The sequence below is a fragment of the Anabrus simplex genome, chromosome 10 (assembly GCF_040414725.1).
Source record: "Anabrus simplex isolate iqAnaSimp1 chromosome 10, ASM4041472v1, whole genome shotgun sequence".
Taxonomy (NCBI): domain Eukaryota; kingdom Metazoa; phylum Arthropoda; class Insecta; order Orthoptera; family Tettigoniidae; genus Anabrus; species Anabrus simplex.
The window spans coordinates 40262628-40284144 of NC_090274.1; the positions used below are offsets into that span (position 1 = coordinate 40262628).

The window sequence follows — 21517 nt, forward strand, 5'->3', positions numbered from 1 at the left end:
CAGCTGAGTATTGCTTTCCAGTGTAGTTCAACAGCAGCTGTACCAAACTTGTTCAAACTCATTTGAATCTGGCAATGAGAATTGTGACTGGCGCTGTCAAATCAACACTTAGATTCTGAGTCACACTCCACCAGCAGAACTCAGACGTAATCATGACTTAGTTTGGGAGTATAAGAAAATCAGTGCCAATGACCAGCTACCAATACACCAGGATATCATTGCTGCTGAAGCCAGAAGATTACAGTCGCGGAACACACCCACGAGGACAGCGAGACATCTGGCAGGTAATAATTTCAACCTCCTGAAAACCTGGAAGAAAGAATTGGTGGAAAAGTTTCCAGGACATTGCCAAGGCATTATAAACACCACAATAAAATCAAGTAGTTTCCATCTCCCTGGAAAACTTGGTCAACCCTAAACAGGATTAGGACAAACCATGGTAGATGTGCTGATCTTCTCCACAGGTGGAAATAAGTTCCCTCAAGAGAGTGCACTTACGGTGCTCCCAGGTAGACTATCCAGCATATCATGCATGAGTGTCCATCACATTTATATAAAGGCAATTTAAGATACTTTATGGAAGCAGGTCCAACTGTCATAGACTTTATCAACAACTTAACAGTCAAATTATAAATGTAATTTGTGATATGTACTGACAACCTCCTGAAAACCTGGAAGAAAGAATTGGTGGAATAGTTTCCAGGACATTGCCAAGGCATTATAAACACCACAATAAAATCAAGTAGTTTCCATCTCCCTGGAAAACTTGGTCAACCCTAAACAGCCCAGCCCAGCCCAGCCCCGCACCGCACCGCACCGCACCGCACCGCACCGCACCGCACCGCACCGCACCGCACCGCACCGCACCGCACCGCACCGCACCGCACCGCACCGCACAGCACAGCACAGCACAGCACAGCACAGCACAGCACAGCACAGCACAGCACAGCACAGCACAGCACAGCACAGCACAGCACAGCACAGCACAGCACAGCACAGCACAGCACAGCACAGCACAGCACAGCACAGCACAGCACAGCACAGCACAGCACAGCACAGCACAGCACAGCACAGCACAGCACAGCACAGCACAGCACAGCACAGCACAGCACAGCACAGCACAGCACAGCACAGCACAGCACAGCACAGCACAGCACAGCACAGCACAGCACAGCACAGCACAGCACAGCACAGCACAGCACAGCACAGCACAGCACAGCACAGCACAGCACAGCACAGCACAGCACAGCACAGCACAGCACAGCACAGCACAGCACAGCACAGCACAGCACAGCACAGCACAGCACAGCACAGCACAGCACAGCACAGCACAGCACAGCACAGCACAGCACAGCACAGCACAGCACAGCACAGCACAGCACAGCACAGCACAGCACAGCACAGCACAGCACAGCACAGCACAGCACAGCACAGCACAGCACAGCACAGCACAGCACAGCACAGCACAGCACAGCACAGCACAGCACAGCACAGCACAGCACAGCACAGCACAGCACAGCACAGCACAGCACAGCACAGCACAGCACAGCACAGCACAGCACAGCACAGCACAGCACAGCACAGCACAGCACAGCACAGCACAGCACAGCACAGCACAGCACAGCACAGCACAGCACAGCACAGCACAGCACAGCACAGCACAGCACAGCACAGCACAGCACAGCACAGCACAGCACAGCACAGCACAGCACAGCACAGCACAGCACAGCACAGCACAGCACAGCACAGCACAGCACAGCACAGCACAGCACAGCACAGCACAGCACAGCACAGCACAGCACAGCACAGCACAGCACAGCACAGCACAGCACAGCACAGCACAGCACAGCACAGCACAGCACAGCACAGCACAGCACAGCACAGCACAGCACAGCACAGCACAGCACAGCACAGCACAGCACAGCACAGCACAGCACAGCACAGCACAGCACAGCACAGCACAGCACAGCACAGGTTTTGGAGCCCTCTCTCTTTTAAAGTTCCCTGAGGCGGGTCATCTCAATTTCACGTTGCCAAATTAACGTTACAGCACATGGCCCTGGCTAACGGTGGCTGCTTTTTAGTGATAAAATCATTATCTGTTTAATGTGTTTTTGTAATTGGCTAACCACAGCAACTGTGTTTGTGTTAATGAGCGTATCTTGTAGGATAGCATAATTTTTAACTTAATCCTTCGATTTTGGATTTTTGGACAAATCATCTGAGATTTTAGAAATTAAGAATCATGTTCTGTGGTTAGAAGACATTAGTTTTTTTTTCTGCTTCAGATTTCAGATAACTGATCTTACTTCTTTGTCCAAAGAAAAACACCCTATTAGATACTTCTCTCATCCTCACTGAATTTGAACCCAGAATACTGAGCAGGTCAGTCTAATTATTATTGGTGATGATGTCAATGGATATTTCCATGATAATATAAATACAGGTACTGTTTTTAAATGTGCCATTCTGCTGCTGAAATCTGCCTAAAAATTGAAACCAATCATCTGGTGATAATTTGACAGTTGGACCTCTCTTCTGCGGACATCGTCGGTTCCATGGAAAAACGTGTTACGAGATATGTCCGCTAAAACAAGGTTGTAAAAGTTAATCAAACATATTAATGCCAAACAACATCCACCTTAAATATAAGCTTAAGGTACCGGTACATTGTTATTTCGATTATTCTAAACAATTTCTAACTAAATATTTGCCTGGGAGATATTCAAAGTGATAATACAGTCTTCAAAATCATTACAGGTTTGGGAAGTAATCGTTCAGATGGGTGTGTAAATTTAGCACAATTTTCCTTTACTGCTATATTTTCAATAATAATTACGAAATTAATGTCGTGAGGTCCATCTTTTTCAATACTATATAATGAATATTATTATTGAATTACGTTGCTAAACTAGGGACTAGTTTCAGCCTTGGCTGGCCATCTTCTGCCTTAATGTAATACATCTAATAACTAAACAAATGTAAAAAGACACAATTGACATAAAAACTAATGTACAAACACACAGTCAACATTAAAATCTGGGATGAACTAAGTGTAAAATCTGAAAAATAAATTAGGCTTTAAATTCTTAGCATCTGGAGTATGCTCATCATCCAGACTCTTTCTTGTATTGATATCCATAGAATTGTTAGTTCCATCACTGCTAATCATTACAATTTCAATTGCAAAACGGGGAGATCATCAATCACCAAATCTACTTGAGTGGTGTTAGCAGTATGCAAGCCACTGGAAGCTACTGTAAATAATCACCAGCTGATGCAGAACTGCTAGATGGTGTTTCTACATCGACCAATGAAATGTTCCCGTAGTGCTTGTTAAAATCTTGCTGAAATGCTGTTGGACATTATCAGGGCGGCACATGAAGATATGGTTAAAACTGACACATTCTTAATTTGTGGCTGGTATAAATTTGCAGTTCATTGTGGTGTCCATGAAGTTAACCTGAATAAATGATAGATAAAATTAGATAAATTAATGAATAGAAGGAGGGAGAGAGAGAGAGCGTGTTAGTCAAATGGGATAGGTTATATAAGAGTCGTTGTGGCATGTGGTGCGTGGTGTATTATTGTGTGCCTCATACTAACGGTTGTGAGACTCAAAGGAACAGGAAGGGGCGGGGCAAGGGGCGGGGCAAGGGGCGACGGGGTGGGGCAGGGGGAGAGGTTGGAGAAAGGAGCGGAGGGGGTGGAGGGGAATAGAGGAATTAAGGCAGGGCTGAAGGGTGTGGCAAAAGAGATGGCTGCTGAGGAAAGGTGCTGTGAATATTATGAAAAACTGAATTATGACTCGTTGGTTTGACATTTCTAAAAACGGGAATTAGAAGGTCAAATAGGATATTTGGAAGGACGGATGGCAGGGAAGAGAGGACGAGGAAGACCAAGAATGCGGTGGATGGACTTGATGAAGAGTAGCATTAGAAAACGAAACATGGATTGGAACATCATGATGTAAGAAGAATGGTGGAACGACAGAACAAAGTGGAGAGGAATCATATTTGCTCCCACTCGGTGTCAGCTGGAAATGGGAAAATGATGATGATGATGAGTATTGAGATACGCACCCTCACTAAGGACTCATCAAGTTTATAGGGATCTGGGATGAAGGTCCTGAAGTCCATTTTCAAAAAACAAAACTACATAAGTTAATGAATGACAGAGAGAGAAAGGAAGTATATCAAGTTTGAGGTGGTTCGGGGCATGTCTGATAGGGTTGGAGCCAATAAGGACAGCTTATGTTAGCTTGGAGAGACATATAGGGGCGGCTGTACCTTATGTGCTGAAGTATTGCAGCACATTGTCTATTTGAAGAATAAATTACTTTGAAAATATTGTCTACAATCAAATACAGTACATTGAAAAAGATGTTAGCCAAAGAATGGGAAATCATTCAACTCCCCTCACAACCAGGTAACTAGCCGTGCGCTCCACGCCGGGTGTTGTGCAGATCACAACTCGGCGAGAATTTCTAAGCTTTTTGCCAGAAAGCAGGAACTCTGCCAACAGCCAAGAGCGCCAAGACATCACTTCACAGCAAGTCTTTGTTTGACCACAGAGAGGCAGGACTGGTCACACTTGCATTTCGACTGAAATGAGAACATGGCGGGTGGCACCCTCTTGACTCAGCGGTAGTATTTAAGATGGGATCGCTTAAAGCAAACGGGAAAACAAAATATTGTATAGGAAGCCTTCCCACCAGGTCTTTTAATACTCCCTACTTGCCTATTCCATAGCCACATTTTTAAACTGATAACTCTAAAAATTGTACTTTTATGTTGTCAAAATAAGGACATGATATTGTGATTTTCTTTAATTACAAAATTTCTAGTTTATAAATTTCACGGTAACAACATAACATGTAATTTTGCATTTTGATGTTGCTGGTTTTATTTCAATGGTTTTGGTAGCATTGAGAAGTTCTATTTTTGCATGCTCACACCAAGTGTTTCTGAGTTTGTTAATGTTTTGTCATTGCAGGTGTAATTGTGTGTTTAATTAGATTTATATGAGGAATGTGTAGATGTATTGGGGTTGTTTGCGTGTTTGTTCAGTATGGAAAACTCAATGGAGAGCCTCTTGAAGACTGCATATGTTTCTAAATATTTTTACGCCAGGCTGAGTGGCTCAGACGGTTAAGGCGCTGGCCTTCTAACCCTAACTTGGCAGGTTCGATCCTGGCTCAATCCGGTGGTATTTGAAGGTGCTCAAATACGTCAGCCTCCTGTTGGTAGATTTACTGGCACGTAAAAGATCTCCTGTGGGACTAAATTCCGGCACCTCGGCATCTCCGAAGACCTTAAAAAGTAGTTAGTGGGACGTAAAGCAAATAACATTATTATTATTAAATATTTTTACATTTTGGTGGGGGGGATGGGCTACAGCACACAACTGATTTTCTTTACTAGCCGCAACTGGAGACATGTGGCAGAAAATGGATGGTGGACAGACAAAAAACCCACTGGATAGATATTGTAAAGATGAGCCTTGCAACTTGGGGAAGGACACTAGAACAATGACACAGTAGATGAGGCTTGCCGGTAGTAATCGGGAAACTGGAATTGTAAACTTTCATGTTACCGGGCGAGTTGGCCGCGCGTGTAGAGGCGCGTGGCTGTGAGCTTGTATCCGGGAGATAGTAGGTTCGAATCCCACTATCGGCAGCCCTGAAGATGGTTTTCCGTGGTTTCCCATTTTCACACCAGGCAAATGCTGGGGCTGTACCTTAATTAAGGCCACGGCCGCTTCCTTCCAACTCCTAGGCCTTTCCCATCCCATCGTCGCCATAAGACCTATCTGTGTCGGTGCGACGTAAAGCCCCTAGCAAAAAAAAAAAAAAAAAAAAAAAAAAAAAAAAAAAAAAAAAAAAAAAAAACTTTCATGTTTGTTCTTGTCTCCTATTTTGATATAAATATAACTGGAGGTCATCTGAAATTAGCAACACAAAATGTGTGACGTGAAGTTGCCTAGCAACTTTGCAGGCTGTGTTGTAAAGTATTGATGAATGGCCATGACTAAGAGACATATAGAAGGCTGTTTTTATCAAAGAATCAAAGAGGCCTCATCTCATCGTACCCTAGAGGAAAGAAAAGAATTTTTCATTCATGGTAGTTTCATAGGCCTGGAGTTGTGGTGGTGATTATTGTTTAAGAGGAAGTACAACTGGGCAACCATCCTCTATATAACACTAATCAGTGAGAAAAAGTGGAAGGGGTCCGACACTTCGAAAAATGAAGGTATCGCCCAAAGTAAGACAAGGGCCACGAAGGGCGTGAAAACGAAAGACTCCCTAGCCCTCGCAAACCTAATAGCGTTGGGGTCGGAAAAGAACAAGAGTTGACCAAGGGAGGTCGGATAGGATAGATGAAAGTGAGGAGCCTGGTACAAGTAAGAGGCCTGGAGTCGGTTTCCTCCTTTCGATGCACTGAATCCTCTGCTTGTCCACTCCAAATTCTATAAAATTTCAAGTACGTGTCTGGATACTTTTGATCAGATACTTCATACCGATCTTAAACCTATGGTACTGAAACCTACACCCTCACTAAAGACTCGTCAATATTACAGGCATTGGTTTATACGGAGGTCGAGTCATAAGTCATGGCAACTATTTTTTTTCTCGCGAACAGGGAACAACACGGAAAACCTAAGATACGCATTTGGAAATGTATGGTATGTACTTGCGTATGATGCCACTAGATGATGTATGTAAACAACAGGGTCGGGCTAAGCAGGCTCCCGAGTTCAGTGTGTGAGTGAGAACGTCACAAAATGGAAGTCAACAAGCAGGAGCAATGATCGTATATTAAAATACCAGTTCTCCGCAGCAGAAATGCACGCCAACGCCATGCACAACTGCGGAAAGCATTAGATGTGTGACTATGATCTAATCCCCAAAGTCAAGAAGCCATTACGTGGACAACAGTTTGCTAACAAAGAGGACATCGTAACAGCATTTCGGAGAGAGGTGTCGCACGTTAACGACACATATGCAGCAAATGGTATTCATTACCTGCCCCACCACTGGCAACGCACACTGGAAACCTTGGGTGATTATTTCGAAGATCTGTAACCAGTGGAGACCTATCCTTTGTATGTAGTCTTGTGTATTTGTTGTAATACCATAATAAAACAATGTTTACCAATGGCCTGTGTTCTGTCACTTTCCTACGAGAATCTTCTGAAGTCAGAATTTGTCTTCAGGCACTATGCATAAGTACATGCCCCATAGTTCCAAATGCATATCTTAGATTTTCCATGTTATCTCCTCTTCGCGAGAAAAAAAAAGAGAGTTATGACTCGACCCACGTATTATGTTGGGAAAATAAATGAAGAAATTGGAAGGAGAATCCAACAAGGTTATACCAATGTATGAGAGGTATAGTGTGGAACTGGGACATCCCAGAGAAATGCAAGAAAATTCTGTACACAGTGTAGTACACACTAGTTTTGATATACGCATTGGGCACATGGACAACAACAAAACATGATGAAAGCAGAATCCAAGCAGCTGAGACGAAATTCCTTAGAGGAATAACTGGGAAGACACGAAGGGATGAATTCAGAAACATGAAAATCTGAGAGAGAATTGGATTCCCTATGGTGCAAGATAAGATAGAGATCAGTAAGCTGAAATGGTATGGAGACATGATGAGAATGGAAGAGGATAGAGTTCTAAAGTGAGTATTTATGGAGAAAATACGAGGAGGAACACAACGGGGAAGGCCCACAAAGAAGTGGATGGATACAGTGAAGGAGAGTATAAAGAGGAGCGGAGTAAAAGTAGAAGAAATATTGGAGGAAGGAAGGAAGGAAGGAAGGAAGGAAGGAAGGAAGGAAGGAAGGAAGGAAGGAAGGAAAGGAGTGATGGAGAGATAGAAAACTGTGGATGTCCTCAATTCACAACCCGACCCAAAAGATTGGAAACAGGAAATGAAGAAGAAGAATGTACGTCAAAGTTCAGGAGTAATGTTCCATATTTATCTTAGGAATATTTTGTAAGATTTGTCAGTGAAGGACTACAGAAATGAGTGGATGTTAGGATTAAATCTCAAAGCAATGGAACCAGCTTATGGTTAAAACTCTGTTCACGCACACAGCCTAACAATTCAAAATCTGATTGTATTGCTGTGAGATTTCGACTTGTGGCCGTGAAAGGATTAATTGGCAAAGTTAAGTTTGTTTTGAAAAATAAGAGATGAAATAAAAAGACAAGCATTATGATTGTTTAAAAATTTTATTAGCCAAATATATGAAAAAATATAATTTTGTTTCTTTTAAAAAAATGTAAAATTGAGCAAGATTGACAATGATGTGACATGTTGATGACAACGTCAACAGTATTCTATGCAGCAGTGTTGTGGTGCGATGTTAGCAGAATCCAATTCCTGCTTCATCGTGAACTTGCTGCCATTGCCGCAATTTGAACTGTGCTCGATAGCGTCTTCATTTCCTGTGTACAGAAATATGAAATGCTATCATTTTCTGTAGGAATAATGATAATTAAAATGTTTTAGAAATCAGTTATACTGAAAAATTTGAAGGCTTTGAAATAAATATTACAATTTTGAAAAGAGAGCTTTTTTTATTATTATTATTTTTTTTTTGCAATTGGCTTTACGTCACACTGACACAGATAGGTCTTATGGCGACGATGGGACAGGGAAGGGCTAGGAGTTGGAAGGAAGTGTCTGTTGCCTTAATTAAGGTACAGCCCCAGCATTTGCCTGGTGTGAAAATGGGAAACCATGGAAAATCATCTTCAGGACTGCCGACAGTGGGGTTCGAACCCACTATCAAGGAAGCTTTTTGAGCTTCTGTAAGATAAGAGGCAATATCAAGACAAAGGTGAGGAACAAGGTTGTTCATGGGTAATTTTATCACTGAACAAAGAGCTTCTATAAGACAAGAGTCAGTATCAGGACAAAGATAATGAACAAGGTTGTTCATAGGTAATTTTATCGCTGGACAAAGAGCTTCTATAAGACAAGAGTCAGTATCAGGACAAAGGTAGGGAACAAGGTTGTTCATAGGTAATTTTATCCCTGGATTAAGAGCTTCTATAAGACAAGAGGCAGTATCAGGACAAAGATAAGGAACAAGGTTGTTCATGGGTAATTTTATCTCTGGAGTAAGAGCTTAGGTAATTTTATCCCTGGACTAAGAGCTTCTATAAGACAAGAAGCTTTCATGACAAAGGTAGAGAACAAGGTTGTTAGTAGGTAATTTTATCCCTGGACAAAGAGCTTCTATAAGACAAGAGTCAGTATCAGGACAAAGGTAGGGAACAAGGTTGTTCATAGGTAATTTTATCCCTGGACTAAGAGCTTCTATAAAACAAGAGGCAGTATCAGGACAAAGATAAGGAACAAGGTTGTTCATGGGTAATTTTATCTCTGGAGTAAGAGCTCAGGTAATTTTATCCCTGGACTAAGAGCTTCTATAAGACAAGAAGCTTTCATGACAAAGGTAGAGAACAAGGTTGTTAGTAGGTAATTTTATCCCTGGACAAAGAGCTTCTATAAGACAAGAGTCAGTATCAGGACAAAGGTAGGGAACAAGGTTGTTCATAAGTAATTTTATCCCTGGACTAAGAGCTTCTATAAGACAAGAGGCAGTATCAGGACAAAGATAAGGAACAAGGTTGTTCATGGGTAATTTTATCCCTGGACAAAGAGCTTCTATAAGACAAGAGTCAGTATCAGGACAAAGGTAGGGAATAAGGTTGTTCATGCGTAATTTTATCCTTGGGCTAAGAGCTAGACAAGAAGCAGTATCAGGACAAAGGGACAAAGTTAGGGAACAAGGTTGTTCATGGGTAATTTTATCCTTGGGCTAAGAGCTAGACAAGAAGCAGTATCAGGACAAAGGGACAAAGTTAGGGAACAAGGTTGTTCATGGGTAATTTTATCCTTGGGCTAAGAGCTAGATAAGAAGCAGTATCAGGACAAAGGTAGGGAACAAGTTTTTCATGGGTAATTTTATCCTTGGGCTAAGAGCTAGAAAAGAAGCAGTATCAAGACAACGGTAGGGAACAAGTTTGTTCATGGGTAATTTTATTCCTGGAGTAAGACAGGGGAGTGTGCTGTCACCTCTTTTGTGTTATGGATAAAATTGTAAAGGAGACAAAGGAAGCGTATAGAAATAGGGAGATGAAGTTATTACTATTTGCAGATGATATTGTGGTCTAGGGAATGAACAACAAAGAAGTACAAGAACAACTTGATGCACTGAATGACAAAATTGAGAAGTTAGGTGTGAAAAACCATGGTGATATGAAAAGGAGAAAGACGAGGGAAAGGCTATGTGAAAATTGGTGGTCAAAGCCTTGAAATTGTTGACAGTTTCAAATACCTAGGGAGTGAATTAATGCAGAATATAAGGCTGCACATGGAGACTAACAAGAGGGTGCAACAGGGCAAAGCATTCTACCAGAGAGTAAGAAACCTTGTCTGGAATAAGGATGCGTAAAAAGATAATGTAGAAAATGTATTATGCACCCATATTGACTTACGTGGCGGAGACCTGGACAATGACAAGTAGGGAGGAAAGTAGAATTCAAGCCAGTGAAATGAAATACCTAAGAAGTATGATAGGAAAGACAGAATGGGAAACGAAGATGTGAGAAAGGAGATCGGAATGAAAAACCTAAATGAGAGAATTGATAGGAGTAAACTAAGATGGTTTGGACATGCAAAGAGGATGGAGGAGGAAAGAATACCAAAACGGATGATGGAGATGAAGTTTGAGGGAAAGAGAGCGAGAAGGACGATTCAATAAAGAGGAGAGCAAGAAGAAGAAACATGGACCGGGATAAAATGATTGAAGAGGAATGGTGGAAGGAAAGAGGAATGTGGAGAAGTGACATAAATGCCACCAGGAGCTGGATAAGCGGAAAGGAGGAAGACCTGCCGATTATGTTCCCTGGCATAGATGGGCTCTTCCAGCATGACATTGTGACGTCACACAGCTAGAAATGTTTCAATCAATCAGTCAATGAATGAATGAATGAATGAATGTTGATCTGCATTTAGGGTAATTGCCCAGGTGGCAGATTCCCTTCAATCCAATTGAGCATCTGTGGAACAACCACCTCATTCCCCAGAACATGTACCACTCGGTATCTGTGTGATGTATGGCCCCAGATACAGGCTGCATCAGTGATACCTTTGCTGCTTTAACATCATCAAAATAAAAGATTAGAATAAGAGATTTATGAAAGAAAGAAGCTTGTTCTTACCTATTTCTGAATAGAAATGAATTTGGGCTATGATTATTTTTCAATAATATTCGTATTTTCAAATCAAGTACATATTGCTCCTGAGAAATTTTAAGTATACTCAGACACTGGGGGGAATTGAACCCAAGCTTAGAGTTAGATGACTCATTTACATCACACTGACACAAATAGATCTTATGGCAATGATGGGATAGGAAAGGGGTAGGAGGAGAAAAGAAACGACAATGGCCTTAATTAAGGTACAGCCCAAGTAAACATGTACCTGGTGTGAACATGGGAAACCATCTTCAGGGCTGCTGACAGTGGGGTTCGAACCTACTCTCTCCAGAATGCAAGTTGTCAGCCATGTGACTCAAACCACACAGCCACTCTTCAACCAATTAACATAGTTTAAACTTATTTTTTCCTTATATGGATTAAGAGATCAGCAGAAGGGTACAAGTGGGAAATACGTTCTACAAGAATGTAAGAAACCTGGTGTGGATCGGAAGTTCCTTTGAAATGTAAGGAGATAATGTATAAATTGTACTACACCCCTATATTAATGTATGCGTCAGAGACTTGGACTTACACAGCAAGAGATGAGAGTAAAATTCAGGCCAGTGAGATGAAGTTCCTGAGGGGTATGGTAGGGAAGACAAGGAGAGACAGAGTAAGAAATGTTGAGGTCAGAAACGAGATAGGGGTAGAAAAACTGAGATGGGGAAGAATAAATTAAGATGGTTTGGACATATTATGAGGATGGAGGAGGGAAGGCTACCAGAACAAGTGTTGGAGGGTAAGGTGGAGGGAAAGAGTGAAGCCCAGAGCAAGATGGATAGACTCTGTTGAGATCAGTAAAAGAAAAAGAAGACTGGACTGGAATACAATTACTGAAGAAGAGTGGTGGAAGGAGAGGCAATGGTAGAGAAGTGCCATTAACACCTTGAGCTGGACAAGGGGAAATTAAAATGATGGTGAAGCAAAAACAAAGATATTTTCCATCATACTATAAAAATGGTATTTTGAGTGCATAGAAAATATAATTAATTGGAATCAATGCACCCTATATGGAGTAAAATATTTTGAAATTTCATAACACTGAAATTCAGTAACAATACTCACACAGGTTTGAATTTCCAGCAGTCTTGGTATTCTCTGGTGGCTCTTCATTATGTAATAGCAAAGTACTATCCAATGGCAGCTTAGACCACATGCAAAGCATTCCCAAGCTGCAAGCATGTTAGCTGAGGGGAGATAAATGTTAGCAGGCAAGAAGTATACAAGCTGGTCATGCATTCTGACACTATTTAGTGATTGGACACCTACAGTTCAAAGATAGTCTCCAGACATTAGTAATAGATCTAACGATTACATCAGGGTTATAATTAATATTGTGCAGTTACCACTGAGTTACACAAATTTTATGGAAGTTTGTTTCTGATGTTAGGAGACTTATTTCAAGGGGCAGTGGTGGCAATTAGGGTTGCTGGGCTTAGGTGAGGGGATGTCGTCGCCCCCGCCTTCTTCTTCTTTTCTTCATGGGGTCTCTAAATATTTGTTCTAATTAGTGTTGACCTCTAAGATCTTTTGCTACCATGTATTTCCTTCATTCCCACCTAGATATACCTGTTCCCTTTACAAAGCTGAAGGTTGTTCTTATTGGGTCTTCTTGGATTTTTTCTCTCTCTTCACGTGGTAGTCCTAGAGTAGAGAGCCTGATTCTACCTGGCGCCTCACATTTGAAAAGTATGTGTTCATCTGATTCCTGTGCTTCATTGCATTTCCTACATATATTGTCTCTTATTACTCCAATTCTATGTAGGTGTTTTTTCAGATGGCAGAGTCCTGTCAACAATCCTACTACCCATCTTATATTTTCTCTGCTGAGTTTCAACAGTTCTTTAGTATGCTTCTTGTTTGGTCCTTTTATCAGTTCCTTTGCAGCCTGCATCCTGGAGTATTTTTCCAGTTCTCCATTTGTTTCTTTTGTACCCATTTTCGTATGTAGTGAGGGGCTTATCCATAGGAATTCCCGCATACAGGTTCTGGGCCTACAAAATATGTTTCTGCCCATTGCCTGGCCAGTTTATCTGCTTTTTCATTTCCTTCTATACCTGTATGCCCTGGTACCCATCGCCCCTGCCTAATTTGTGGAGAAAAAATTACGGTTTTATTCCATCCCGGGGATATGAGCTACAAATTTTAGGCAAATTAAATATAATGATGTATGAGAATATATTCTTTATTTTTCCCTAAAAAATTACAATCCTTTTCCTAATCATTGTTTTCCGGTCAATTAGATTAGCAGTTTGCCCTTTTCTACCACTACGAGCGCTAATGTGAGTTAATGCACTGTTTCACTTAAACACCACTATGAGTGCTAATGTGAGTCAGTGCAGAGTTTCACTTAAGCCTGTATAACTAATTTGGTGTGGACATTTTTCAAACAATCAAAAAATGCCTGAGGGTATTGAACCAAGGAACACATTACAGCAAAAATTATGTAAATAAGTTAATTTGGTTTGGATTTGAATTTAAAAAACTAGTAAAGAAACAAGCAATTTTAGGCTGTTTTTCTGTAAGTGCATTTAGGCTGGAAGTGATTTTTCAAAATTTGATTTTTTAGTTTGATGACTCACAATTTGAAAGATTTCCAGGCCCTTTAGCCCTTCAGCTTTTGGCACAATTTAGGAAATTGCTTAATTTTATGTTTTTTGTAGTATGGGGACCCATACTTTGTCTACTAAGAATACTTAGTGGAAATACGCACCAAATGTCATTCAACGAAGTTAACGGATTTGTACAGCACTACAGCAAGTAGTGGAGTTTAGTGCAGCAGCATGTAGAAGCAAGATTAGTATCTGGTGGCACAAAACCTTAGTACCGCACTAAATGATCTTTGTGTGTGAACGAGTCCGTGTGCTGTAGCATGAGAGAGAGGGGAAGCACTTTCACTTCGCTAGTTGCTATGAAAGTGTTTACATCCGTTCATGGCAACTATATTAGAGTGACAAGACTTCAATTCACTCCCATGCTATCAGATAGTTATCTTGCGCTGTGAGGAAGGGAAGTAGGGGTATATTTTTGCCAAGGTCATGGATAATAAGGTATGATTCACCCACTTGCTGTGCTCATCCATCAGTCTGGCAGTCTTACTCAGTCAATATGTCTGTGTAGTTCTCTCTAGTGTCTGTTACTTTCTTAGTGTCTAGACCAGGGTCTCTCAGGGCGCATGTGCCAGTGCATTGCAGACCAGAGTACAAACCCCCACTCCTCTTTCTCTACACCTGTCTCACCCGTTCGGCCTGTCTCCGCCTTCTTCACCTTCCCCACTGATTCTCCCCTCACTGCGAAATGTTTATGTGTGGTGAGCAGACACACACTATTGTATGGGGCAATGTTACTGGTGTTAAAATACTCTTCTTTCAATTTGGTTTGAGCAGACAATTTATCTCCTCTAGTTCTTCTTCTCCTTTTTCTTTGCAATTATACCAGTAGTGTCTGGCTGACAGCAATTCTGAGAGCGTACTTTAAATTACAATCATAAATACTCGCACGCAATCTAGTTTTCGTACAAGTCAAAACAGAAAAAAGTAACCTTTCACATACGCATGTGGAACCAAACATTGAAATAAACTTAGCTGCTTCTCAATGCAGCTTAGGAAAATCTTCCTTTGACAAATTCTCATAGAATTCAAGTAGTCCTTTGTATTAAAAAAGATCTTTTTGAGGATCACATCATTATTGTCCCATAGATTAAGTATTTGGCTTTATAGTCACGACTGAGAAAAAAGACAAAAGTTCCCAGTTCAATTGAAGTGGACTTTCAAAAGTCTTTGCTTTCTTCGAAACAGGTTGCTCCATTATTATCTTGTTGTTTTGCGCTTATCTATTTCACTAACAAACAAGCCATCTATCACCGAACACTTCGTTGCTATCAGCACACTACACCATCCGAGTCAAGCAGAGTTGAGCCGAGTCGGACTGATGCACAGTGTACAGAGCTTCTGCACCTTGGTTTGCACGTATGAGATTTTAGGTGTTTGAGAGGCGCTGGTCTAGATAAATACTAAATGAATTTTTAATTGTATAATCACGCCGTACATCTATTTAATTGAAATTCATGGATAATTGTTCCTTTTATCGCTTTATCATATAGTATTGAATCAAAATCTCATAAAACTCTTATTACCACAGTTAAGTTGGTTAACTGGCAACCTCAACTACTCTGTCGGAATTCGTTCAGAGAGCATCGAAATCTTACCATTTATTTAGCTATTTTACTGTTGTCCACACAATTCCTGCATTCTCCCGACTATATCCCCCAGACTCCTGACATATTTTATTGTTTATAAATTTGTGTGCCCTTCCACTTCTAATTTTATTTTTGCTAGTGGCTTTATGTCGCACCGATACAGATAGGTCTTATGGCGACGATGGGATAGGAAAGGCCTATGAGTTGGAAAAAAGTGGACTGGCCTTAATTACGGTACAGCCCCAGCATTTTCCTGGTGTAAAAATGGGAAACCATGGAAAACTATCTTCAGGGCTGCCAACAGTGGGATGCAAGCTCACAGCCGCGCGCCCCTAACCACGCGGCCAACTCGCCCGGTAATCGCCGCTACTGCCAAAGGGTTACCAGTGAGGGGAAATTCTTCTCTGAGCTACTTGAACAGCATTCTGAACTATATAGTCACTCCCTTGATTATACTAGAAACTGTAAGCTTCCTTTCAGGCATTTATGTGTCGAAGCATATCATCAGGTGTTCATTATCACAAGCATCTCTTGTAAATGGGTGTGTCTTGACACTGACAAGTGGAAGTCTTTTCTTTTCAGTTTCTTTTTTTTAAGTTTTTCTCTAATTTTGTTAATAGTGCGTTAGTTTTGACAGACTGAAAAATTTCTCAGTTACTCTCTGCACCTGATGAGAAGTCACAAGAGCCAGCTTGTAGGTGCAGCACGAGTATACCAGATTCTACACTCCAAGCTACAAATTTTAGTCATGGCAGACATTGTCTCAGCGAAACAGATGCAAGTTCTTTAGGGGAGTCATGATTGGCATTTTGAATTTCTGCAATTTACTACTTATCATAACCAAATTTAAAACACAAACACATATTAATAAGATACACACAACATTTGAAGTTGATTAGTTATTTCGTTGCAAAGTTATTGAAAAAAAAAGAAAAAAACTATTTTTGTATGTTGCATGGAAAATGAAGCTAAACTTCAACTGATAATAAATTGTCAAAATGTACTTATACATTTAAGAACAACTCCATGTTTTGCAGTCAGGTATAAACTATTGGAGATACAATTTTTTCAATTTTTGATTATTCAGTCAATAGACAAGAATCTTGTTTTATGCTATTTCAGGAGTAAAATGAGTAGCCTATGGAATGGCCTGGAATGGAATGAATGAAGCCCCCATCTAGCGGCAAGTATGGGAATTGTGCCGGCTGCCGAATCCTGTCGCACTCCTCTGGGGCAATGATTAATGAATGACAGATGAAATGGCATGATATTGGAGAGTGTTGCTGGAATGAAAGATGACAGGGAAAACTGGAGTACCCAGAGAAAAACCTATCCCGCCTCCACTTTGTCCAGCACAAATCTCACATGGAGAGTGGTGAGAGGCCGGTACACTGCTACCTGAGCCACACAGGCCCCTATAAATGAATATATACCCGAATCTGTCATCTTGAATTTCATCTTCACTTTCATCTTTACTACTTTTAAAGGTTCCACTCAGATTTATTCGTCCACTAATATCATTCCACAACGTCATCTCTCCACTGACAGCTTGCAACATACCACATAGTTGAGCAGCTCGTCTCCTTACTCCCAAGTCTTCCAGGGCCAAAGTTTTCAATATTTTTTGTAACACTACTCCTTTGTCAATGGCCGTACCATGTTGAAAGACCGGATCCTGTGAGATCTCCAAAGTTAAGCAACATTGGGTGTGGTCAGGAGTTGGATGGGTTGCCACGTGCTGTTGGTGGGGGGCGGGGGGTAAGGGAATGGAGGAGCAGAGGAACTGGCCACCCTACTGATATGAGCCTTGAAGACTTTAGTCTGTTTTCCCTATGATCATTGTGCACAATGCAATCAGTTTTGTTATCAGTAAGAAGGTGGACACTTTGAATAGTCTGCCTAAAGTATAAATACTCTTTGTCATACCTAATTTTTTTCCCTTTCTCAAACTGCACCCTTTATAATGTTGTTATGACGTGATACAATTTATATTTTTGGATAGGTTAAATAGCTTACATTAATTCAGCCAACTTCACCATGGTACACTTATGAAAGGCAAACTAATTAAGTCATTGGAGCATTTTTCATAGAAATTCTCCACATCAGCCCAAAAGTACATACCCCAACTTAATTATATCTCAAGGATATGACTGTGTTCATGACAAAAAGCACTCTGAAGATATTTGTAAGCCTCTAATAAGCGAAGTGAAGTGGGTGAAATTCAGTCAAACCATAGTTACATGTCTTTCAAGAGGAACTGAAAAAATGATGCATAAATATTAAAAACATACAAGAGGAACTTTTAGAAAAATAAGGTTTTATTGAACTCTTGCTACACTGGTTTGAAGAGAATCCAAGAATTCATTTTGTTTTAGTATTTGTTCATACACCTGTATACCAACTGATCACAAGCTTTTGATAGTTTACATAAGGAATAGGTCTACACTACCTTTAACATCTCGTTTTGAAGAAATCGACCATCTTCATTTGGTTTGTAATTTTCCACACTAATCAACTATATGAACTGGAAACTTAACAAAATGACTAAATTGCTTGGCACCTGTAGTATTTATTGCCATCTGGCATTAAGAGATGTAGATTCATTCAGCCTACTTACTACTGAAATTCTATTATTAGTAGTGCTTGAGGTTGGGTTAGATTGCATCCTGCTATTATGATACTTAAAATACATTCAAACCATCCCACTGTTTTTTGATAGCGAGAATGGCATCTCATCTTAAGGATTACATGAGCATATCACCCTGGTAATCCCAAAAGTTTTGAAATTTGCAAGATATTGTATAATGAGAATAAGATTTCTGTACGTTGAGAACACACTATATTTATGAAGTTTTAAGTGCCGATTCACTTTCCATTTCCATTTGAATCACAAGCCATGCCAGCCAATTATAACCCCGTTTTTGGACTACAAACTTCAGTGTATTGCTTAGCTAGAGCTTCAAGGGACAATGCCGTGGGTATGGCGAATACGATCACAGTTTACTGCGTGATCAGAGCACTTTTTCCACATCAGCCTAAAAAGTACATACCCTTACTTAATGATATCTCAAAGATACGACTGTGTTCATGGCAAAAAGCACTCGTAAGATATTTGTAAGTCTGTAAAGCGCCGTTCACACTAAGGTGATATAAGATAAGTGATATATAGTAAGGAATATATTGCGATGATATATTGCTAGGAAAGTTCATGACACTGGGCAATAAATCGGCGCGACCAGGGTGATAAAAATTTGGTGGGAACACAATTCTCAATACATCAGCTACAAATATGAGTTCAAGTGAGGAAGACGTTCTAGTGGCTTATTGGTTCAGGCGTAGGATGAGAAGAAAAAAAAGGAAATACTGGGTACATCCCTACAATCTTACCAACCTGCACCATAGCTTGGCTGTTGTTTCTCGAAAGCTGTCTCAACATGAATCAAAATTCAGGGAGTTCTATCGAATGAATCCCAAAAACTTTCATTTTTGAAAAGCCTAGTATCACGAACCCTTGGAAAAAAAAGAGATAAACACTTCAGATAAAAAACTGATTACTATAAGGTAAGTAGATATGAATATAAAAAGCAGTATTAATAAAATTTAGCAGTTTAAATTTGATAATTTTATACATTTTTTTTTTTTTACAAATTGTACCAATCAGTTCCACTAAATTAATGAAAGGTATTATGGAACTGTCTTCTCTTCTTCCCGTCATATTCACAGCTCGTAATATCATACAATACTAATCGCTGAAGAGATTAGCAAGCGGCACTTCGAGAGATATGTCACTTGCGATATGTTGTGCAAGCACGCAGCTGTGAACCTTTCTTATACTATTACTAAACGTTTTCATTCCTCCCCTGAAGGGGGAGGCGGGCCTCTTACAGGGTGATGCCGTCTCTCAGTCCGGGAGATTTGTTACGGTGAAGGAGATGTGCGGAGAAGGTGAGGGGGGTGAGCGGCCGTGTCCTATACTACGAACTGTCCCGGCATTCGCTTTAGTGCAGGAGAATGGAAAACCACGGAAAACCATTCTCAGGACAGCCGACAGGTGGGGCCAGGCATGAAGTCCAGCACTGTGCCCCAGGCCCATCTCCCGAATGCAGAGGCGTAGAGCCACGCTAGAGTCGTGGCCAACTTTCCTCTGCTTGGTTGGCTGGTCAGAGTACAGAGCTGTTGGACCACGGGCAAGCCATAGCCTCTTAAGGGATGAAACCCAAGGGTCAAAACCCACTCTGCATCCACTGACCACCTTTCTTATCATGTCTCTTTAGATTTCAAGTATCTGTCTGTGCGTGTCTCGTATCGTATATCGCTTACGATATATAACTTATCTTATATCGTCTTAGTGTGAACGCAGCCTAATAAGCGTAGTGAAGTGGGTGAAATTCAGTCAAACCATAGATACATGTCTTTCAAGATGAAATGATTCATAAATGGCTGCTTCATATCAAGCAGACAGTGGATTATAGCCCGCTGACCCGCTTCCAAATCCTTCTCTAAAAGTTCTTTTCAAATCCCAAAGATGGCAGCACGTATTGCATAGTCCGACGTGGCAGTGGTTAATGCACAGAACTGTTACCCCGGAGTGGTTAATTGACTAACCGTGTGGTACTGTTGACAGTCGCCCTTGCAACAAACTGCTAATATTGCATAATGAACCAAAGAGGCGACACAGTATAGGCCAACTGAGCTCCCGTTAATGTGTTGAGCGAGTGAGGAGCAACTTAGGCCTATATGTCAGCTCTGTGTGAACACCCAAAGATTTTAAGCATTTGATGTCACTGGACAGCGACTATACCATTCAACTTTACAATGGTGAAAAAATGAATGTATCCTCCATCATTAGACGGAGTAATCAAATTCAAACATGTTTCGGCTCGAGTGAGCCATCTTCAGTGAAAAAAAAAGGAGGGAGGGGGGGGGGGGTTGAAATAATTTACATAATATAAGCAAAAAAAATGCCAAAAAACATAATGAAAAAATAAATGAAAAAACAAAACAGAGCCTAGACAGAAACTAAATTAGCACAATATACAATATTTACGTCATCATGTGGAGCTAAAAGCAACTCACTGCAACAAAATTCAGTGAAATAGGGGTTAATACAACAACATAATTGAAACTAAAACCTGTGTTAAATCTAAGAAGAAAAGAAATGAAAACAATTGATACAGATGGAAATGAACAATAAGAGCGCATAGTGAGGGTGCGGACCTCTTAGTTTACAAAATAGTGGTTTTGTAACAATACAAAACAGGATGAAATCACTGTTGAAAATTCAGGCAGAAAATCTATCTTTGTAGAAACTCATCACAATGCGCACTTATTGTTCATTTCCATCTGTATCACTTGTTTTCACTGAAGATGGCTCAAACAAGCCAAAACATGTTTGAATTTGATTACTCCGTCTAATGGTGGAATATACCGCATAATGTTTTGAATCTGGAGGATACACTCATTTTTTCACCATTGTAAAGTGAAAACCATCAATACAGAATGATTCTAATATCTTGTAATATACCATTCGAGGACTAATGCACTCCACATTTGCCTTTCTTCCCAATCATCTTTCTGTCTGGTTACACCAATTACGATGTTTCTTGTACCATCGTATGTGCGTGCGAAGTAAACGGCAAGGTCATCATTGCCTGACGAAGAGCTCGGAAGGCTAGTGCACAGTGAGCCATCTAGTGACAGACGAAAGTACCACTTACTACAGACCAACAGAGAAGTATTCTTAAATTCAAAACTTCATTATTAGAGAAGTCTTATTGTCAACAGTCGAGATATTTTCTGAAGACCTGGAGCAAATCATAAAGAATTTCACTTTCTCTTCTGACACAGCAAAAGCCCAAAAGTTTATATCATGTCTATAATTATGAGCCGCAAAAGCATCAATCTAAATAATAGTATAGAATTTTCCTGTAAATATCATTTTTAATACATATATTTAATACATATTTAGGAGTGATAAAATAATTTATCATTGATCCTCATTATTGTTGCTGAACATATAAATAATAATT

At 40.6% G+C, this 21517-nt stretch overlaps 1 protein-coding gene across 6 annotated transcripts in view; it reads right to left on the reverse strand.

Moving 5' to 3' along the window:
* Positions 1-21517, reverse strand: part of LOC136882440 (uncharacterized) — a 171460-nt gene that overhangs the window by 21680 nt on the left and 128263 nt on the right. Inside the window, exons 10-11 of one of the 6 annotated variants that reach the window (XM_068229525.1) lie at positions 8379-8464; positions 8232-8335 (exon numbers count right to left, since the gene is read on the reverse strand). The exons of 4 other annotated variants lie outside the window; for them this stretch is intronic. In XM_068229525.1, coding sequence (XP_068085626.1) covers positions 8405-8464 — 60 coding nt within the window. In that variant the 3' untranslated portion in view covers positions 8232-8335; positions 8379-8404. Of the gene's footprint in view, positions 1-8231; positions 8465-21517 lie in introns of those variants that run through there. One more of the 6 variants, XM_067155090.2, reaches the window with a different exon arrangement.